Source organism: Callithrix jacchus, chromosome 15 (genome assembly GCF_049354715.1).
Source record: "Callithrix jacchus isolate 240 chromosome 15, calJac240_pri, whole genome shotgun sequence".
Lineage (NCBI taxonomy): Eukaryota > Metazoa > Chordata > Mammalia > Primates > Cebidae > Callithrix > Callithrix jacchus.
In genome coordinates, this window is record NC_133516.1 from 73,896,742 (window position 1) to 73,919,416 (window position 22,675).

Sequence of the window (22,675 nt, forward strand, 5' to 3'; positions counted from 1 at the left end):
ACAGAGGCCTTGGAGGCAATGCCACACATATACAACCATCTGATCTTTGACAAACCTGAAAAAAAACAAGCAATGGGGAAAGGATTCCCTGTTTAATAAATGGTGTTGGGAAAACTGGCTAGCCATGTGCAGAAAGCAGAAACTGGACCCCTTCCTGACACCTTACACTAAAAATTAACTACAGATGGATTAAAGATTTAAACATATTACCTAACACCATAAAAACCCTAGAAGAAAACCTAGGCAAAACCACTCAGGACATAGGCATAGGCAAGGACTTCATGACTAAAACACCACAAGCATTGGAAACAAAAGCCAATGTAGACAAATGGGATCTAATCAAACTCCAGAGCTTCTGTACAGCAAAAGAAACAATCATTAGAGTGAACTGGCAACCAACAGAATGGGAAAAAATTTTCGCAATTTACCCATCTGACAAAGGGCTAATATTCAGAATCCACAAAGAACTAAAACAGATTTACAAGAAAAAAACAAACAAACCCATTCAAAAGTGGGTGAAGGATATGAACAGACACTTTTCAAAAGAAGACATATATGAGGCCAACAAACATATGAAAAATGCTCATCATCAGTAGTCATTAGAGAAATGCAAATCAAAACCACACTGAATACCATATCAATCTAGTTAGAATGGTGATCATTAAAAAATCTGGAGACAACAGAGCTGCTGGAGAGGATGTGGAGAAATAGTAACTTTTACACTGTTGGTGGGAGTGTAAATTAGTTCAACCATTGTGGAAGACAGTGTGGTAATTCCTCAAGGAACTAGAAATAGAAATTCCATTTGACCTAGCAATCCCATTACTGGGTGTATATCCAAAGGATTATAAATCACTCTCTTATAAAGACACATGCACACGTATGTTCATTGCAGCACTGTTTACAAGAGCAAAGACCTAAAACCAACCCAAATGCCCATCAATGATAGGCTGGACAGGGAAAATGTGGCACATGTACACCATGGAATACTATGCAGCCACAAAAAATGATGAGTTCGTGTCCTTTGTAGGGACATGGATGAACCTGGAAACCATCATTCTCAGCAAACTGACACAAGAACAGAAAATCAAACACCGCATATTCTCACTCATAGGTGGATGTTGAACAATGAGAACACATGGACACAGGGAAGGGAGCATCACACACTGGGGTCTGTAGGGTGGAACAAGGGGAGGGACTGTGGGGGGTAGGGAGTTGGGGAGGGCTAACATGGGGAGAAATGCCAGATATAGGTGATGGGGATGGAGGCAGCAAACCATATTGCCATGTATGTACCTATGCAACAATCCTGCATGTTCTTCACAAGTACCCCAGAACCTAAAGTGCAATAAAATACATTTAAAAAAATCCAACAACCTTTCCACAGAAATGGAAAAGGAGATTCTCAAATTCTAGTGGAACTGCAAGAAACCAAATAGCCAAAACAATCCTGAAAAAGAACAAAGATAGAAGAGTCATACTTTCTGACTTTGAAACTTACTACAAAGCTACAGTCATCAAAGCAGAGTGGGACTAGCCTAAGGACAGACATATAGACCAATGGAATAGAACAGAAAGCCTAGAAATAAACCCACATGTATATGGTCAACTGGTTTTTGACAAAAGGGGAAAGAAAAATCTTTTCAACAAATTGTGCTGGGAAAACTGGCTTCCACATGCAAAATAATAAATTTGAACACTTAACTTATATCATATACAAAAATTAACTCAAAATGGATCTAAGACCTAAACTGAAGAGCTAAAGCTACAAAATTCTTAAAAAAAACACTGGAGGAAAATCTTCATGACATTGGATTTGGCAACAGTTTCACAGATATGGCTCCAAAAGCACAGGCAGTTAAAAAAAAAAGATAAATTAGACTTCATCCAAATTAGGAAGTTTTGTATATCAAAGGACACTATCACCAAAGTAAAAAGACAATCTACAAAACAGGAGAAAATATTTACAAATCAAATCTCTGACAAGGGCTCAATGTCCAGAATACATAAAGAATGACTACAATTCAACAACAGCAACAATAAATAACCCAACCTAAAAATGCGCAAAGGACTTGGATATTCCTTTTAAAAAGATACACAACTGGCCATTAAACATATGAAAAGATTCTCAATATCATTAGTCACTAGGGAAATGCAAATGAAAATTATGATGACATATCACTTCATATCTCCTAGGATATATTGAAAGGAATTAAAAGCAGAACATTGAATAAATATCGATACATCCATGTTCACAGCAGCATTATTCACAAGAGCCAGGAAGCCACCCGAGTAGCTACCAAGAGAACGGATAAATAAAATGTGGTATATACACGTAATAAAACACTCCTCAACCACAAAACAGAGTGAAATTCTGATGTATGTTATGATATGGATGGACCTTAAAAACATTATGCTAAGTGAAATAATCCAGACACGAAAGGCCAAATAGTATATGATTCCACTGATATAAGGTACCTAGAACAGGCAAATTCATAGAGATGAAAAGCAGAATAGAGGTTCCCAGCGGTGGGGGGAAGGAAGAAAGGGGAGTTATTGCTTAATGGATATAGAGTTTATGTTGGGGGGTCATGAAAAAGTTCGGGGTATACATAGTGGGATGGGTACACAGCACTGTGAATGTATTTGATAGCTCTGAATTGTATAATTACATGTGGTCAAAATAATAAACATTATATGTATTTTACCACAATAAAAATATGTGGAAGAAAAAGTAGGGGCAATACTAGGCATAGTAAAAAAAAAACAAAAAACAAGAAATGAAAAAATCCAAAAATGCCAGCAGCTGCCATTTGAGAAAAGAAATCTTTGAGTGGTCTCTTCTTTTAACTACTTTTCTCTATTTTCCAAGTTTTCTTTCAATTACTCTTCAGACAGAAAAAAATACATTTAATGTTTTACACATATTTTGGGTTTTGATAGGTACACGGCTCACCAGTCCACATTTTTCCTTTATAGACAGAACATCTCTTTACATCTGGACTGGCATTTATGAAGGATTTACTTAGCAAGGGATCATAAGAAAAGGAAATAGTCACTTATAATAATTTGCCGCATGGAGGCAAAGCTAATGTTCAGTAGGTCACAGGCCCACTGATCACAAGCCCTCAGGGTGACAGTCCTCTCCTTTCCCTACTAGCCTGCTGGTACTACATGAAGGCAGGAGAGGCTTCCAAGGACCCTCAGATGGACAATTTCCTCTGGATGTGTGGAAAAAGTACACAATTCGACCTTCAACCAATAAACTAAAATAGAAATAGTAATTTACACAAGCAAATGAGAATTTTTCTTAAATTTAATTAATCAAAACTGTTACTATCAATTTACCCTTAAACGTACCCTAAGCCCTTCCCTGAAGGTCCCATTTCTATAGTAAATAATACGAAGATTGTACTGGATTTTTATGCAGGAGTCCAAGAGACCTGTTCTTCCTTTTCTGACAAGTAAATAAAACGACAGGGAGATCAAATAACTCACTAAAAAGAAGATATAATTTTTTATCTTCCTTTTTACAGTCTCATATCCACTTCCGCTGGGAATAACAAAGTCTGAATTCTTATGCAACACTTATCTAAATGTGTCGATTTTATCAGATTGATGAATTTTGCTAACAAAAGGCAGCGCTAGGAAATCTTTTATGACATATTTGGCCCATTCACAGGGCTGGAGCTTTAATTTAACCAACTTGAGAATTCTGAGGGAGAGCTGCAGGTGTTGGATCTGAAAAAAAACATCATAAATGGGAAGGCATATCAATCTTTATGACAGGGAAACAAAACACTCTCTACTTGCTTGCCCTCCACGGGCAGAAGAAGGAAAGGTGGAAGTGGCAGGATATTGTCTCAGGATGCATAGCAAAGAGGAAGCATCCCTGTCTCCCAGTGACCGCTATTTAGTATTGATCAAAAGGGACTGGCCCAGAAAGGAAGAGAGAAATTGATAAAACAATGAGGTCTGCCAACACTGTGCTCAACAAGGACATTTTCTCATTTTCTTGACCACATCAGAATTAGTCATTCCTGTGGCCGCCTGAGCAACCAGGTGGCTTTCTGTCTTACAGTCCCCCTGTGTCTCCTGCTCCCCTGCCCTTCCCAGTAGCACTGCCAGCTTTCTTCCATGCTTACTGTGATCAGGGACAATTGCTTGATCAGGCCTGTGGATTCTCCTGCTAGAGATCTCCCCAAGCCACCTCCTCCCTCCATGCTCTGCCTCAACGCAGAGCAACACCTTTCTCCCTGGTAAAACCACTATAGCTCAGTAGCCTCTGCTGCCAATGCCTCCTTCTCCTCCCTGTTCTCCTCCCTGCTGCCTCCTGGGTCCTCCTCACCATGCCAGCCTTCTACCTGCAGCCAGTGATCTCCTAATGAAAAACTCATCTAAGACACCCCCTGCATAAAATTCCTTAATAACTTCCTACTTTCCACAAGGCAAAACTGTAACTCCTTGGCAGGAGATGCTAAAAGGGTCCTTTGTGATTTGGTCTTTCCTAGTCTGGCCTCCAGCATTAACATCCATCTGTCTGTCCACCCAATTTTACAAGCTTCTATAACAGAAACAACCAGTCATCCACCAAAATGCATCTTCCTCTTTTGTTAATCAAGTTTTACAGAAGTAGATAGCAAGAGAACACAGTTCCTAGCCTCTCTTGCTGCTAAGTATGGCCAATATGTGTAGGCAGGACTAAGTTTTCCCCAAGACAATCTAACTAGAAAGGATGTGAACACTTCCTGGTCCAGGCTTTGCACACTGGGCACACATTTCCTGTGTTCCCTCTCCTTCCTGTGAGCTGAGACACAGAAGTGCTTGTGCCTCATCAAATTCTAATGTTTTTATCCTCCTGTGGTTTTTGGCCTATTTCAGAAACACATTAGCCTTTATACAATTTAATGCAGCCCTTATGTGAGCAAACGCCAGGTTGAGATTACACTTACTAGGACGGGAGGCTGACACCTGCCTGTCCAATCCATGTTTGTGAAATGAACATTCCCTTCTGGGAAGCCCCAGAAGCCTTCTTATGCAGGCTTCTTATTCCTCTCATTAGCAGACCTACTTGGTGTTCTCTAGGGTCTTCTGCATTTTCTTGGTCATTTTATCAATTGTTGCCTGTCTCCTTCCTTCAGCTAAGAGGTCTATTTTGTTCAGCACCACGACGAGCTTCTGGCAGGCAATCTGGCCGATCACAAGGCATTCTGCGGACTGCGTCTGCATCCCCTTGGTCACATCAATGACCAGCATCATCAGATCAATGATCTGGGCCCCTGGGATAAGAGAAGAGAAGGTTAGAAAGGGAAAAGTGGTGGTGAGCCCCACAGAAAGTTGCCCAATGTCCCATGTCAGACAAAGCACTGCGGTATAAGTGAGCAAAGTGGAATAAATGGTGACTACACAGCTCCTGGCTGCAGGCCCTGTGCTAGCCACTTGGACCTGAAACTTCAGAACCACCATGGCAGACGAGGAAACTGAGGCCCACAAAACACAGAGAGCTTGCCCAGGGTTGCACTGCTAACATACAACAGGGCTGGGTTTAGGTATAGACTTGTCTGACTCCAAAACCCATGCATTTCTATTGCACCAATCCTATCACTTTCATTCCATTTGACAGAGGAAGAAATGTACTAGCAGGGGGAAAAAAATGTTTTGCGCTAGGCTTGGCAAATGCCTAGCTACTTGCCCTTGCTAAGAAATGAGAGAAGGACTGAGCGAGTAGAGGGGGTGGAACGGGGTGGGTTAGGGAGTGGGCAGCATCTTTTCCTCACAGCCCTATGGCTCACTCCTGTTCCTTCTGGGGTGACAGGAGCATCCAAGGTTCAGCAACATAATCGCTGAATACTCTGTGTGTGTGTGTGTGTGTGTGTGTGTGTGTGTGTGTGTGTGTGTGTAGGCTTATGAGCATCATCCTACTGTACAGGACACCTGAGCTGAACAACAGCAGGTAGACAGACAAGTTACAGAAAGTGAATGAAGGGAAACTACTATAAATCATGTTAGGAACATAATATTAGCCAGTGAAGTGACTGTTTCCTTTTTAATGGGATTTGGAGTCATTTCAACAAGAAGGGTGTAACTCCAGACTGCAGGAATATACAAACATTCTCCCTATTAAAATAAGAATAATTATATTTTGAGTTTATAAGAATGCCCATGAAGCATTATTCGAGATCAGATTATGGTCATTGGCAATGCAGAGGAGACTGCTCTGTGCATGATTCTGATGACTGCTGATTCTCTATCCCACTGCTGGGGACAGAGGGAAGGCAAGGAGGAGGGAGAACCTTTTCTTTTTTGCAGGTACCCTGACTATGCGCACTAGGTCAGCTTACTTAATCTCCAGTAACCTTGTGTTTCAGATGAAGAAAGGGAGACTCAGAGACATAGGTCTAGATCATGTGCTCTAGATCACACAGCCAACTAGTATTGAAGGCACTAGAAACCGGGACTCCTGACACCACTGCTGAAGAATTATTCCCACTGTTCTAAGAGGCCTCTTGGTCATCACCATTCTGTGACGCTCCTCTGGCCTCCCCCAGGAGAATGGTGTGTCTCTCTGACTTCAGGTAGGCCTAGACATGTCCCAACTCTCCTGTCTCCCCCTCTGTTTCTCCCTGTCCATCCTCCTCTCCTCATCCTGCCAGCGAGGGCCACAGGGCTAGGCCAGGTGCATGCAGCAGCAGCAGCATCTCCTCTGCCAGGTCATGGGGGCAGGAGGGCCCCGGTCTCTGCTACAGCCACAGAGGATGGACACTGGCTCTATCATCTACCATGAACATGACAGACTATTAAAAACAGACTCGACTGGTCTGGTAGACTCCCTCTCATAGCTACCGAATTACCAGCTTGCCTCTGGACTCCTTCTCTGTTCCAGCATAGCCCATGGCAGGCTCATGCTGGCTACTCCCTAATGGGCTGCTGCAGCTCAGACGTGGCCCTCCAAACTCCATCCTCCAAACAGCCTCTCCAAAGGCACTTTCTAAAAATATATAACTGATGCATATACTGCTGGGCAGGAGCAGGCATGTGGGTTAACTGGCATAACCTCTGCAGAGGCACATAATCTTTGACCCAGCCAAGCTCACAAAACATCCCTGCAGCATGTTTGTTATAGCTAATGTTGGAAACCAAGTAAATGTCCATCAGCAGGGGACAGGTTGAAAACAAGTATATAATGCTATAATGCCATGATAGAATACTATACACCCATTTAAAAGAATGAAGAAGCTATTTTTCTATCACTATGGAATGATATCCAAGGTGGAGTGAGTGAGAAGGGGAAGGCACAATGTGCAGAGTGTGATTTGTGTTGAAAAGAGGATAAGGCATAGATGTGTGTGTGTGTGTGTGAGCATGTGTGTGGGTATCGCATATGAATACATATTGCTTCTACACACATAAAATATATATGAGGGAATGCAAAAGAAACTAATGACTTGGCTGTCTGCTGGAGACAGAAAATGAGTTGGAAGGAAATTCTTCTCTACATTCTTCAGTTCCTTTTCATTTTAAACAGGGGTGTATAGTATCTACCCCAAAATAAAATTATAATTTTAAGTGCATAAATAAATACAATAAAACACAGACCTGACATGCGAAGAGTCCCACTGTCCTCTAAAAAAAACCAGACTACCCAGTATGGCTTTGGGGACTCCAGTTTTTTAACTCCCAGTTGCTTCCTACTCGCCTTGTGACAAGCACTATGCTGTGTGCTTCACAAACCCTTTTCTGGGCTTTTCGCCCTCTCCCCCTGGCTCCATGACGCTTGCGCTTCCCTCATATAAGCTGAGCCCAAGCCTTCCCCACCCAGAAGATACAACCAACTGTCTTCTGGGTCCTCCTAACCATCAGTAAATCTGGGAACTAGCCACAGGGCTGAGAGGGTGGGTCTTGAGGCAGAATGAGATAAAACCCAGTGGGGAACAAGGAGGGAGGAACACATTGGGGGCCCAGTGGTGTTTTCCAGTCTCCATCTTCACAGCAGAATGGATGCTGCACTGGCCCCATGGGCCTCCATCTCTTGTAGGCAAAGCTGTGCCCAGAGAACCAAGGCCACTCAACCTCATGGGTTCCTTAAGGACTTCTCCAGAGTAATTCTCACTATCCAAGTTCCCTCTAGAACTTAAACATGCCCCAATACCTAGCCCCTATTTTATGGATGAGGAAGTCGAGGCTTTAGGGAAGTCTATTGACTGCTCATAGTTATATAGCAGGTAGAGGTGGCAGAGAAGAGACCTGAACTCTGCCGTCCAGGCTCTTAACTCCCATGCCATACAGCCAACCCTGTCCAGTGGGGACCCAGCCCACAATCTCCCCCCTTCAACTCTCCACTCGCCACCTAAGAATCAAGGTAGGACCCAGGTGGACTCTCACCCCCTTCCCAGCCTTGCCTTTGCCCCTGCTCCTGCTTTGCCCAGAACACCTGCCCAGGTTCACTTGCCCCACACTGAGGGTTCAAAACCAACGCCTCAGTTTTCAATCCGTCTGCACAGCAGAAGACCCACCTTGCGCACAGCTAAATACATCACTGTTGGACCAATGCAGCAAATGTCCACCTCTTTCATTTTATTCACCAAGAATCTGTTTCTCTTCTCCAACAGTCAATTTCCTATTGGTATATATAACTATCCAGGAGGGGAATGACTCATGTGGGAGGAGGGGAGAAGCCCTCTTGCTTCTCACGCCTATTAAGATCCTGTGGATGGGAAATGAAACTGATTGACAGACCCAGAAAGCTAAGCACAGATAGGACCCAAACACTCAGGAGCCAGTTGGGATTTCATCTAAAGCCTGATCCAGCATCCACAAGCCGTCTTTGTTCCAAAAGGCCAGGCTCTTGAGCGAACCCTCTGCAGCGCAGCCAGCACCAGGGACTTCTAAAGAGCCCAGAGGTCAGAGGGACTTGACTGGCCACACTGAGAACCAGAGTAGCACTGGAAACCCAGGGTCAGCACCAGGCAGCTGCCTGGCAGCAGCTCTTAGTTACTTTCTTTTCTTCATCAAACTTTTGATCAGACGACAGGAAGTGACACAAGTGGCCTGTCTTGCCTTTTTCAAAATCCCTAGTATTTCCGTAGAATGAATCAAACAGTGCCCTTCCCAATTCCCACGAACCCAGGGTAGGAAATTGCTCTGAGACTGGAGGGACATAGAGAGCGAGTGGGTGGGAAACACAAGACAAAAAAATTGAGGCTTATAAATGACCCTCTATATTTCCCAATCTATCAGAGTTTTTCATCTAGTCGTACCGACTATAGCATCCTTAAAAGGTTTGCAGAATAATTACAATAGGGTTAAAGTTTCTCAGTACTTTTAAAAATTATAATTTCCAATTCTGTAAATTATATATCTTAATCATTTCAAAAATAATGAAAAACTTACAAGGGTCAGAATATAACAAAGTGTAAGTTATCTGTGAGGTGTAATTTTCCTTCTGGGACTGAAGGAATAAAATACGTTCAGAAAAAAAATATTTCAGCTGAAGAAACTTAACATTATATTTTGAACATATGTTAGCAACCTCAAAATCATATTTTTTAAAAAAATCAAAGCTGTGGTCATTCTAAGGAGAAATAATATTAAATTTAAAATAAAGAATTTTTTTTTATTTTCAACTTATATTTTAAGTTCAGGGGTACATATGCAGGATGATCAGGTTTGTTACATAGGTAAATGTGTGCCATTATTTATTTATTTTTAAATTTTAGAGGCAGGGTCTTAGTGTTGCCCAGGCTAGAGTGTAGTGGTGCAATCATAGCTCACTGCAGCCTTGAATTCCTGGGTTCAAACTTAGTCTCCCAAGTAGCTGGGACTACAGGTGCATGCCACCATACCCAGCTTATTTTTTAAAATTTTTTGTGGAGATGAAGTCTTGGTATGTTGCCCAGGCTGGTCTTGAACTCCGGGCCTCAAGAGTTCCTCCCACCTCAGCCTCCCAAAGTGCTACAAGGATTACAGGTGTGAGCTACTGTGCCTGGCCAAAATTTGTTTTTGACTGGTGACTTTTAAAATATTCATTGAACAATGTAAATACATTTCATTAACAATATAAAACTGCGGTGGAAATTTATATCCTACTATTATTATGACCATTTGCCAAATACATCAACTCTCTCTGTGCCTCAGCTTCCTCATCTTAAACAAGGACGATGATACTGCCTATGTTACTGGATTGCACTGAAGATTCAATGAGATCACATATGTAAAGGATTTGGAACAGTGTCGAGACATATGAAATCCTCAGTTATATTACTTGTTACCATGGTTTTTACTTCTATATCTGCTATTATGGCATGCACAGTGGTGGTCTACATGTCTTCATCTCCTCTTACCTGCATCTCAACACTGGCTCTGCAATATGGGCATTACAAATGGGAAAACGGGCTAGGCCTGTAATGCCAGCACTTTGGGAGGCTAAAGTGAGCAGATCACTTGAGCTCAGGAGTTCAAGACCAGCCTGAACAACATGGTGTAACCCTGTCTCTACAAAAAAATTCAAAACTTGGCTCAGCATAGTGGTGCACGTCTGTAATCTCAGCACTTTGGGAGGCTGAGGTGGGTGAATCCCTTGAGCTCAGGAGTTTGAGATCAGTGTGGGGCAACATGATGAAACCCCGTCTCTACAAAAATACAAAAATTAGCTGCGCATGGTGGCGCATGCTTGTATTCCCAGCTACTCGGGAGGCTGGGGTAGGACGATCACCTAAGCCCAGACAGGTAAAGGCTGCAGGTCAGGGCCTGATTACACCACTATACTCCAGCCTGGGTAACAGAGTGAGACCTTGTCTCAAAAGAAAAAAAATAAAACAGGAAAACAAAGGGTCAGAGAGGTGAAGTAACCAAGTCAGATCAAAAAGCAAGGATTCAGAGGGATTTGAACTCAGTCCACTGATTTTGCTCTACAACAGTACCCTAAAACTCTGAGCAGCAAGATCTTATGTCCAGAATAAAACAATTGCTCTGCACAAGCCCCTTGTTGGTATCCCAGGACAAAACGAACAGGTTTTAGAGGTCCCCACCTCAAAGCGCAGCTCCTCAGACTCCAGGGTGAGAAGAGGTGCCTTATAATCATAAGATGACATCATTATTGCAGCTGTTTTTATTCATTTATTCAATGTATTGCCTGTCTCCTCATTGTACAGGCAAGAAAACTAAGACTGAAGCAGGTTAAATAACTTGCCCAAAGCTACCCAACTAGGAGCAAGAACCCAGGATTGATCAGAGTCCCACACAGGTTGCAGCTGTCCCAACCCTGACTCTCTGCTAAGGGCAAGAGGTGGGGGACAGCAAGACTTCAGTTACCTGGTAGCCCATTTTCCTGAAAGAGCAAGGAGACGATCAGTTTGTTTTTTTTTTTTTTTGAGACGGAGTTTCGCTCTTGTTACCCAGGCTGGAGTGCAATGGCGCGATCTCGGCTCTCCGCAACCTCCGCCTCCTGGGTTCAAGCAATTCTCCTGCCTTAGCCTCCTGAGTAGCTGGGATTATAGGCACGCGCCACCATGCCCAGCTAATTTTTTGTATTTTTAGTAGAGACAGGGTTTCACCATGTTGACCAGGATGGTCTCGATCTCCTGACCTCGTGATCCACCCGCCTCAGCCTCCCAAAGTGCTGGGATTACAGGCTTGAGCCACCGCACCCGGCCAACAATCAGTTTTAAGGAGAATTAGTTTTCCTCCTTCTGCAATTTTCCTGAAACAAGGTCAGCCTGGACTTTCCCTCTCAAATTCCCACTGGTACCAGGAAGGTGTGAGACCGACCAGCAGTTCCAACCTGTCCTTCTCAGCACAGGCTCAGAGGATTTGAAAAGGAAGGGGCTTAGCCAAAAGGGTCATTTTACAGACCAAGGAAACAAGGGCCACAAATTAGAGGAATTAGCAAGAGCAGGGCTTGGAGGTCCCCAGGCTTGGAGATGTTCAAATCACAACCTTACTAGGAGCTTCAATTTCCTCACCCACAATCAGGACCTAAAGAAAGATGTCTGTTGCCAAAGATTAGGAGAGACTCAGAGAGACACAGTTCTAAGCACCTTCAGTAAGCGGAAGCTGGTACTAACAGCTATGAGCACTGAACCTGGACTCCATTACTCTCGGTCCAGCTGCAACAAGGCCTGCTATCCCCACTAGTCCACATAGACCCCAGACAAACACAAGTGGACAAAGGCTGCTAATAGAGTGGGCAAAGGGGAAAGGGGAGGAGAGAAGGAGGACAGTCATGACCAGGCCCCCACGATGCCTGTGGCCTAGCACCCACCTGGGCACAGGGCAGCATGCCACACTGGTATACTCTCAGTCTTTCAGCTCAACCCTCTCACTGAAGCCAAACATTCATACTGCCCACACTCTAACAACCACCAGGCAACAGAACTAGCTGGCAATAGAAAAAGGTGCTGCAGGAGGTGCTATGAGTCTACCAGGCTGGAGGCTCCTGGCCAGGCCCAGACCTTTCGGTGGGGACCAGGAGGCCAAAAAAGGCCCCAGCCACAGGAGAAGGCTTCAGGGATCCTGGTCCTCGTTATCATCAGATAACCATTTTCATGAACAGTTTCAGATGGAGGGAAGTTTTGTAAAGCTATTTACCCTCTCTGTGCTCCATCTCCACATCTGTAAAACAGAAACAGTAATTGCATTTCTGTTTTCTAATGACATTGGTGTCTACCACCATAGTTGGAAACTCAGGTTCCTGTAGAGGAGACAGCCCAGAGGGAGGGCATTGTTTGATCTGGGGCATGTGAGCAGGGAATTCATGGAGAGGGATGCTGCCTGAGGGCAGGAGGAACAGGGCGGCAGCTTAGAAGCCCACCTCAAATTCCAAGGCAGGCAGGGGCAAAAGGGAAGCATCTTGCCCTGTCAGCTGCACAGCCTCAGGCAAGTACACCTCTTGAGGTGCCGGGAGCCTGGGATTCCTCCTTTGAAGATGCTGATGCCAGAGACAACACTGTAAGCTGGAGGAGAGCACCTCGCCCAGCCTGAGACTCACCAAATGCAAGCTGCTGTGAGTATCACGATGCCCAGCATAGTAAGAGCTCAAGAACTGGTCTCTTCCTTTCTTTTTGATTCACATATATCCAAAGGTCTTGTGCCCTCCAGAGGAGGAAGAAGAAAAGTATTAACGACAGCATGAAGCTGGCTCCTCACAGGGGTTCTTGGTAAGTGCTAGCCAACAGCCTGGAGCACTGTGTCCACCACTGGGCAGGACATCGTTAACTGTTTGAACTGCCTGCAAAGGTGGGCTCCTCCACAAACATCCTGGCCAAATCCCGCCAGACTCGCAGGGAGACCCCTGAGCAGGAGAAACTGACCCAGCAGGACTAGACATCGCTGTCCTGGTCCCATGATGTATTAACAGTCAAACCCTGGCTTATTGGTCTCCAGGTAAACAAGTGGACCAAAAGAAGTTTAAGGAACTCCAAGCACCTAACAAGTGGGAACAGAGCTGACCTAGCATCCAGCAGGACCAGTGTGCTACCTGACTGACAAGAAAACCGAAAGCAGCAGACACAATCCAAATAACAGCCATTATGTACTTCAGGAGGCCGAGGTGGGTATATCGCCTGAGCTCAGGAGTTTGAGACTAGCTTGGGCAACATGGTGAAACCCCAGCTCTACTAAAATACAAAAAATTAGCCAGGCATGGTAGCACGTATAGCACATACCTGTAGTCCCAGCTACATAGAGGCATGAGAATTACTTGAACCCAGGAGGTGGAGGTCGCAGTGAGCTGAGATCATGCCACTGCACTCTAGCCTGGGCAACAGAGCAAACTCAAAAAAAAAAAAAAACTACCCAAAACCCCGAATAACAGCCACTGTGGATTAAGAGCTGAATTGGAGCCAACGACTTCGCATCACTGGTTGCAAAGTGACAACTTAAAGATGTGTGAGGATCTAGAATGGGCATCGTGGAGCCTGTGCAGTGCCTGTTAGAATATGTATGCACTGCCAACATTTACAACTTGAGAAATGTCACATAAAAATCTCCATGAATTAGCAAATGTGGTGAGACTGGGCTTTTGTCTGATGTGGCTGAAGAGCAGCTGTCTCCTGGAGTACAGCCATGAATTCCCAACTTTATCCTGCTTCCTTCAATTCCCTATTGCCTCACATCCCAGCATTTATATTACCAGCCTGGCTCCCAACAGGCATTTGAGCTTGTGATTTCTGCATTATTTCCAATCCTCGCCACAATCCCCTGGAAGAGGAGACCTCCCATTTCTATAAAGAGATATCTGAGGTCTAATTGCCCAACAGTGAACAGCAGAGGCAGGTATAGAACCAAGAGCTGTTTTACTTCAAAATTTCTGCTTTTTCAATTGCCAGCTATTTCTTGGCCAGAGTCATGTATTCCTGAGTCCTCCGGGAACCAGAAGGCAGCCCAAAGAGCAGGTGGGCGAGGCCCTCAGGATACAGAGGAATGAGAACAAAGTACACAACCTGAGGCAGAGTCCTGCAGGAGTAAGCGAAAGGAGACATTCATCACCACCTAAAGAAAGGCCAGGGCGAACAATGAGAGCATGTCAGCAGTGGAAGAACAGGAGGAACAACAAAGAGATTTTATGTAGGAGATCAAGAAAAAAATAAACAGCCCTGGACAAGATAGCAGACAAATAGAGGTGCTGGACCCCTGCCAAAAGGAAAGAAAGCCAAAAAAACAAGAAATGCTAGAGGCTTGTGGTAAAACACCTGCAGAGCTGGGAGAGGGAAGCGGGCAGGATGCAGGTCCATTTGCTGGCTGCACAATCTTGGATGAGGAGCTTTCCATCTCTGAGCCCCAAGGTCCACATCTGGAAACAGGGACAATCACATAATTGCGACAAAGGGATAATGGTTAGCCATCTAGATAAAAATAAAGTTGGATGTCTACTTTACACATGACATCAGAATAAATTCCAAATGGATCAAAGTTTCAAACTTAAAAACATAAAACCAAAAAAGTACTGAAAGAAAGAGTGAAAAAAAATTTTTATAATCTTAAAAGTAAAAAATACCTAGGTAAGATACAAAAGCAACAAACATAGAAGAAGAAAAAAAGAAACACTGACAAATTCAACAACATATATCTCTCTCTATAGGAAAATATGATAAAGTCCAGTAACAAGGAAGAGAAGGTTAAATGCATACTATACACAAAGGACTGTTTTCCTTAATATTTCAAATTGGATATACTGAAATTGATTTTTTAAAAAAGAGCAACAGCCCAATCAAAAATGTAAATGGTATCAACAGCTAGTTCACACGCAGCACATTTACTGAGCATTCCCTCATGCCAGACGTAGAGTTGGTAGCTGGCACACCTGAGAGGTCAGACAGACAACTGTCCCTACCCCTTGCAATCGGGAAGTCATAGTCTAGTAGGGTAGAGCAAAAAGCAAACATTAAAACACAGTGAGTGAATTTCATAGTAGGGTCAAAGAGGCTAAGCATCCTGGGGAGAAACAGCAGGAGAAGTAGGCTCTGAGCTGTCCGGGAAGCAGGCGGCCTGCAATTTTAAATCAGGTTGTCAGGAGAAGCCTCACTGAAAAGAAGCTATCTGGGCACAGACTCAGAGGAGAAGGAGATGGCAACAGAGGGAGGAGCCAGTGCAAAGCTTCCACATGCGTTTGAGGAAGAGGAAGGAGAAGGAGATGAAGTCAGAGAAGCAAGCAGGGGCATAAGGAAATAAAAATAGCTCAAACATGATAAGACATCCCAACTCACTAGTAACAAGAAAAATGCAAATTAAAACCACTGTACACTGAAATTTGGTTTTTCACCTACCAGACTGACCAAATAATACTGATCATAATACAAAGAGCTAACGTGTTGAGTGTTCAGCTTGTCTGGCCCTGACATTCACATGATGGATTCTAGGGGTCTGCTGACACTCTGCATCACCACCCCACCTTTCCATTTACAGATGAGGAAATTAAGTCACAGGTCACAGAACTACAAAGACAGGGAGCAAGTATTCAAGGTCAGGCTATGTGACTCCACAACTCAAGTTTACCCAGGAGGCTAAGTCATCTCAAAACATTTGGTAACACTTTTGGCTGGGCACAGTGGCTCATACCTGTAATCCCAGCACTTTGGGAGACCAAGGCAGGAGGATCACTTGAGGTCAGGAGTTTGAGGCCAGCCTGGCCGATGTGGTGAAACCCCATCTCTACTAAAAATACAAAAATTAGCCAGGCATGGTGGTGCATTCCTGTAGTCCCAGCTACTCGGGAGGCTGAGACAAGAGAATCACTTGAACCCAGGAGGCAGAGGTTGCAGTGAGCTGAGATTGTGCCACTGAACTCCAGCCTGGGTGACAGAGTGAGACTCTGTCTCAAAATAAATACATAAATAAATAATTTTTTTAAAAAACACTTTTGCCGCTCCACACAGGTTCTGCCTGACACTGGGGTAGGGTTGGGGGGGGTGGGAGCAGCACACATAGCAGTGCCCCACCTATGCATGGGGCACATATGTGGACATTCACTGCTATGCGTCTGAAATGGCAAAAACTCGGAACCGGCCTGAATGCCTGTCGGAAGGGAAGCAGTTAACTAAACTATGGTATATCTATAAAACCAAAATAAATTTTAATGACACAGTTATTTAAAAACACCAAGTTAACTATTCACTGAGAGCTCTAGCGGAGCTATTGTGTTCACTGGTGTGCAGTATATTGCCACTTCTAGAGAGTCTGTGGGAGAAAAAACATGCTTGAAATCATGAAGTGTCTTTGGAACTTCAGAAGAAACTACAACAGTTTGCTTCCAGGAAGTAAACTAGGTAAGCAGGGGGATAAGAGGAAGATTTACTTTTTATTGTGTATATTTTTGTACCTTTAAGATTTTGAACTATGTACATACATTACTGACTCAAGAGCAACTTATTTTTAAAAGCTTCAGGCTGGGCATGGTGGCTCACACCTATAATCCCAGCACTTTGGGAGGCCGGGGTGGGAGGATTGCTTGAGTCCAGGAGTTCAAGACCAGCCTGGGAAACATGGTTTTTGTAGAGACCCCCATCTCTACAAAAACTACAAAAATTAGCCAGGTATGGTGGTGCACACCTGTGGTCCCAGACACATGGGAGGCTGAGGCAGGAAAATCACTTGAACTCTGGAGGCAGAGGTTGCAGTGAGTGGAGATCACACCACTGCACTCCAACCTGGGCGACAGAATGAGACCCTGTCTCAAATAAAATAAAATAAGTAAGTAAAAGCAAAGCTTCATGTTGCTGGAAAACCAGCATCATTTACCATAAGTAAAAAGTTTAAAAAAAGAAGTACAATAAAAATAAAACACTGTTATTAAGTTCTAGCCAGACATGGTTACAGAAACAGGCAGTGAGCCTGCAGTGTTACGAGAAGTCCAAGAGCTCCCAACACCAACCAGAGAGACCTTCTTAAAGTGATCGGAAGAACTTGAAGGATCTTGAAGTGGGAATAACTTTCTCACTGGGATCAACGTCCATTAATACCTTATCTGTGCACACATCAAGTCATCTCAGACACAACCCTAGGTATGTACCTGTCCTGCAAGAAAACTTGTCAAGACACTGGCTTTGATCAACAAATTAGACTTAGACAATCCACCTAAGGCAGTGGGGTAGGGGAGAAGTGAGATGAAGACACCCAGTTATGTCTGCTTCGTGATCATAAAGACTTCTGCTAATGAGGTTTCACCCTTCTGCGAGACCACTGAAGAAACCATGGAACTGGCCTCACACCACAATCAGCCATGTCAGCCTTGCTAGAGAGTGACTCCTAAAGCTCTGTCTGGCTGTACTCAAACCATGCTAACATATTTGAGGATGGTCACAAAGATGACTCGAGGGTGATGGGCATATGGGAGTCCTCTGTACTATTCTTAGAACCTTTCTTTAAGTTTGAAATGACTTTGAAATAAAAAAATAAGTCAATAAAATGACTTAAAAATGAATAAAATGGTCTGGGAGTGGTGGCTCATGCCTGTAATCTCAGCACTGTGGGAGGCTGTGGCAGGCGGGTTACTTGAGGTCAGAAATTCAGCACCAGCCTGGCCAACATGATGAAATGCCATCTCAACTAATAATACAAAAATTAGCCAGGTGTGATGGTAAGCGCCTGTAGTCCCAGCTACTCAGGAGGCTGAGGCATGAGAATCACTTGAACCTGGGAGGAGGAGGCTGCAGTGAGCCAAGATCACACAACTGCACTCCAGCCTGCGCAACAGAGCAAGACTCTATCTCAAAATTAAATAAATAAATAAATAAACAGATGACTACAGGTCAGGAAGTTGGGTAAAGGAAGAAAGAGAATGAACATGTATTGCATGCCTAAGAATGCACCAGGCACATTATTTCAATTAATCTTAATAGCCCAAGAAGGAAACCTTTATTATTCACATCACACAGGTGCAGAAGCTGAGACTTGAAGAGATTTGAAGGATTTGAAATGACTTGCCCTCAGACACAGAGCAAACGAACTGGAGGACTGGATTAGAACCCAGACCTCTAAGTCAGGAGGAGAGCCTGTGCTGTCACACTAAGTGATATCTGTCACCCGTCTGCCAGAGTCTAAGAGTCTGCATGCCCACCATGAGGCTTAGGGAAGAGGAAGTTAAGGAGATGCTCAAGGTCAGAGGCAGGGATCTGTCTAATGTAGAATGTTCCTATCTAATGAAAATACAAAAGGAGGTGATCTTCCAGAGAATCATGAAGGAGCTCAGGTAGATCTGTAAGAGAACTTCCTGAGAGACGGGGCTGGTAAAGATGTGGATGGATAACTAGAGACATGATTAAAAACTGCTTTTGCTAGAAGTTGTCAAGATAGCTGATCCACTTCAGGGAAGAAGTATGAATTAAACCAGGGTTCTCCATCCATGCGCCACCTTCATGATTTCTGCCAGGCCCACGGATACTATCTCTACTATTATTTACTCACATGTGTGTTTGAGTCATATCATTTTTTAAAGTTCAAATGCACTTATATTAAAAACAACTTTACATGATCATAAGTACAACACTATTAAACTTGCAATAAGGAGAAATTAACTGTAAAGATAAATAAAACAATGTGAGCAAACATTATTAGATGTTAACTGGATAACATAGCCTGCTGAAGCAATGAGCCTGGACTCACTCCCTGCCATAAAGGGGTCAGTGAGAGGTAGAGAAAGGCGTGCTGGCACTAAATCCAGGGACTGGAAGAGAACTGGAAAAGGCATGACCTTCCAGTCCTGCTAAGCCAGAGCATTAATGATGCACCAGGCAGCAGCTCATAGCATCCCCTTATTGTCAGCCAGGAGAGGCCCACCCCTAGGCGGCAGTGAAGTAGACACCACTCACTGGGAGGATGAGGCAGAGTCAGCATCATACAGGGAGATACACGAAGAGCAGAGATTTCCAAGCTCCTGTCAGGGCCAAGGGGTCAAAGAAGGTGATGGCTGTTTATACCTCCTTTCCAGCTGGAACCAGATATGAGGGCTCTGTAGGGCCACAGGGCTCCCAACCTAACTAGGGAGTTTTGTCTTTTTGCTTCTTTAAGCTACTGTGTCATAGTCTACCTGGGGTAATCTTTTCAGCTGACTTTGCATAAGTACAACTCCTGTTCAAGAGCAGTGAAAAAGAACAGAAAATGGAATTTGAAATGTAGAAATAAAATAATTGTGGGCTGTGAGCTATAATTTGATTTCATGCTTTACAATGAAATGAAAGAAGCCTTCCTTAAAATGTACAGTTTCTGCTCTTTCCCCCCCTCAATCCCCTTCCCCCCTTTTTAACCATTTTAGGATTTCCTCTAGCACCGAAGAGAAAATAGGATTGTGGAAAATGTTCGGTTCTCAAGTGTCACTACCACTCAGGGCAAGCTTGATTTTAATGTGAACTTCCCATTCCGGGTAAGAGGAAATTCTTCAATTAATAAACCGGGTGTGCGGAGGCCAGTCTTTAAGGTTTAATCAATTTCATCTGTACTTAGGATAAAAAGACTGACTATTCTACTTTTTTCCCCTCGTTTTCCTTCTTTAAAAAAATAATAAAATGAATGTTTTATTTTAAATTCTTTGAGGTTCGTATCTCCTGTTTCAGGAAATATTGTCTATTTCATGCAGTGAGTATGAAAACGTCCCCCCACCCCCTGCCCAACGTTTTTACTTTTCCTCTGAATCTTTATTCAAAAATAACTAAATTATCCTTTGCCCTCATATACTATAACAGCTTGGGAGATGATACGCATTATACAGGATTTTGGCAGACACCTCGAGGGGCTCAGGGGTAGGGGTGGGAACAGAGAGACAAATCACCAAATATGGATACAAGAACTTTGGACAAAACAGTAAGAGGTAGACACAGGAATGTGAATTACGAAGAAAACCCTGAGCACACACTTCGCCATCAGCAATGCCTGAAATCCAAACACAAACCTCACCCAAGGAAAAGCCCCTGCCCTGTGTCTCTCCCAGATCTCTCAGCTGGGAGAATGGGGAGAGATGCAAGAGAATGGCTTGGAATCTCAGAATTAAACCAGAGAGCTTTCCCAGCAGTGCTGAATAAACACTCAGACTTGCCAACCAACCAGGAACAACAGGCCCTAACAGAGCACTGAGAACCCCTGACTCTTTCATTACATGACATGGGCACTGAGTCTGCCTTGGATCCTGGGGCAGGGTTGGGAATCAGGCCCCACAGGAAAGGCCTCAGAGCACAAACCCTGGGGAGGACCAGCTTGAGTCAGAGCCCCTGCTCCACCTGCCACCAGTGTGATCTTTCACACAATGCCTTGGCTCTTCAGGCCTGTTTATTCATCTATCACATGGAGATGAAACCACTACTAACCTTTTAGAAAGGTATGTGATATGCCTAGCAGACTGCTTAGAACAAAGGTGCCTGATCCATGAGACAGGAGACCCAGAGTTACAAAGATCTGTGAAATTCAGTGTCATCTCAGGTCTTCCCACAACAGTTGTCAAGGTGCCTTAGGGAAAGGCTACGTTTTAAAGTCAATATTTTTCACAAAAATTCTGTAACTCTGGGGTCCTATCAATGTGATTTCCATTGTGAAAATGAGTAGAGAGCCTCATCATTCACAACAATGGCTACCAATTATCAAGGTCTCGACTGGGCTGGCCACAGTGCCAGGCAACAGCCCATCCAGGTATGAGAAATCGGAGGCTTGGAAAGTTAGACACAGAGCCCAGTCCACAATGAGGATTCACTACAATGAGGGAGAGGAGGGGAGGGAAGACAGGGGAGAGGGCATGGAGGGGAGGAGAGGAGGGTGGGGACAGTGCAGTCCTATAGCTGGAATATGGTGGAGCCAGGAACCAACGCTGGCTCTGCCTGATCTGAGGCAACATAAATGAGTTCCACCGGCCAACTCCCTGAAGGTCACCAAAAAGGATTTCTCTTGAAGACAGCACCCAGTGACTCCCAAGGGAAACCGTGAAGGAAACTTCTTGGAGTCCTTCCATCTCTAGGTTTCCGGGCATGCCTACTGATACATAGGCCACCTTGAGAGTGAGGGCAAATTGTGTGGGGAGACAGATGGGATTTTAGGGAACATTCTGGATTCTACTTCAGCTTCCCCAATCTGCATGCTAAGTGAGACCTGTCTAAAGACCCTTACCTGTTGAGCCTCAGTCTCTCCTACCTGTAAAATGGGGATCATATACTATCAACAGACCAGTTTGAGGCTCATAGATGCTTGCTAACCTCCTAGAGTCTGGAAGACAGCAGGTGCTTCATTATGAAAGTGATTATTATGAGTGCTCTTGGGCCTGAGTTCCCATTCTCCCTAACAAATGCTATCATCTCACAAAGGCATGTCTGAAAATAAAAGAAGTGGGCAGCAGTTGTCCCAAATATAAAAGCCTTCAGTGACGAAGTACAGTGGCTCACACCTGTAATCTCAGCAATTTGGGAGGCCGAGGAGGGAGGACTGCTTGAGGCCAAGGGTTTGAGACCAGCCTGGACAACACATTGAGAACTTCATCTTTATAAAAACATTTAAAAAACAAAAATTAGCCCAGTGCAGTGGTGCCTGCCTGTAGTCCTGGCTACTCTGCAGGTTGAGGCAGGAGGATGGCTTCAGCCCAGGAGTTCAAGGTTTCAGTGAGCAATGATCGTGTCACTATATTCCAGCCTGGGCCACAGAGCACAATCTTGTAAAGAAAGGAAGGGAAAAAGGGAGGGAGAAAGGAAGTAAGGGAGGGAAGAAGGAAAGGAAAACCCTCCAGGGCTGGTAGGTACCTCAAACGAGCAACATGGGCTAGGGGTAAGTCAAGGTGTAAGACCAAAGGGAACAGAAACTCCCGCATTCCGTCTGGAGTGGATGGTTTCTCCTCAGCTCCAGTCTACCATGGCCAGACGGGAATGTAGACCTCAAGTTGCCAGATCCTCTGATTTAAGAGATGCCAAAAATCTGGACTATTATATGAAATTCGCCAATGTTTAAATGTTGACAACCAATTGAAAAAAATGTTTAAACAGCATGGCCCAAACAAAACATGTTCATGGGCCAAAATTGGCCTGCAGCTCCATAGTGTGAGACCTCTGGAGTTTTCGCTAGAAAGGAAAGTTCGAAGAAACAGAACAAACATCCAATCCAGCCTCTTTGGCCTGTAACTATTGGAGTCAGAAAAGCACTCAGGAATCAGTCTGCTACGCCTGGGGTAGGGCAGATTTGACAGCCCAATCCTTCTTTCTCTTGTGAGCCATGTTTT

The 22,675-nt window shown here is 44.2% G+C and overlaps 1 protein-coding gene across 7 annotated transcripts in view; it reads right to left on the minus strand.

Moving 5' to 3' along the window:
* EEFSEC (eukaryotic elongation factor, selenocysteine-tRNA specific) overlaps window positions 1–22,675 on the minus strand; it is a 260,592-nt gene that overhangs the window by 159,748 nt on the left and 78,169 nt on the right. For all 7 annotated transcript variants that reach the window (XM_035274746.3, XM_035274745.3, XM_002758694.7 and 4 more), the window contains exon 2: window positions 5,072–5,279. In XM_035274746.3, the coding sequence (XP_035130637.2) occupies window positions 5,072–5,279 (208 nt within the window). The remainder of the gene's footprint in view (window positions 1–5,071; window positions 5,280–22,675) is intronic.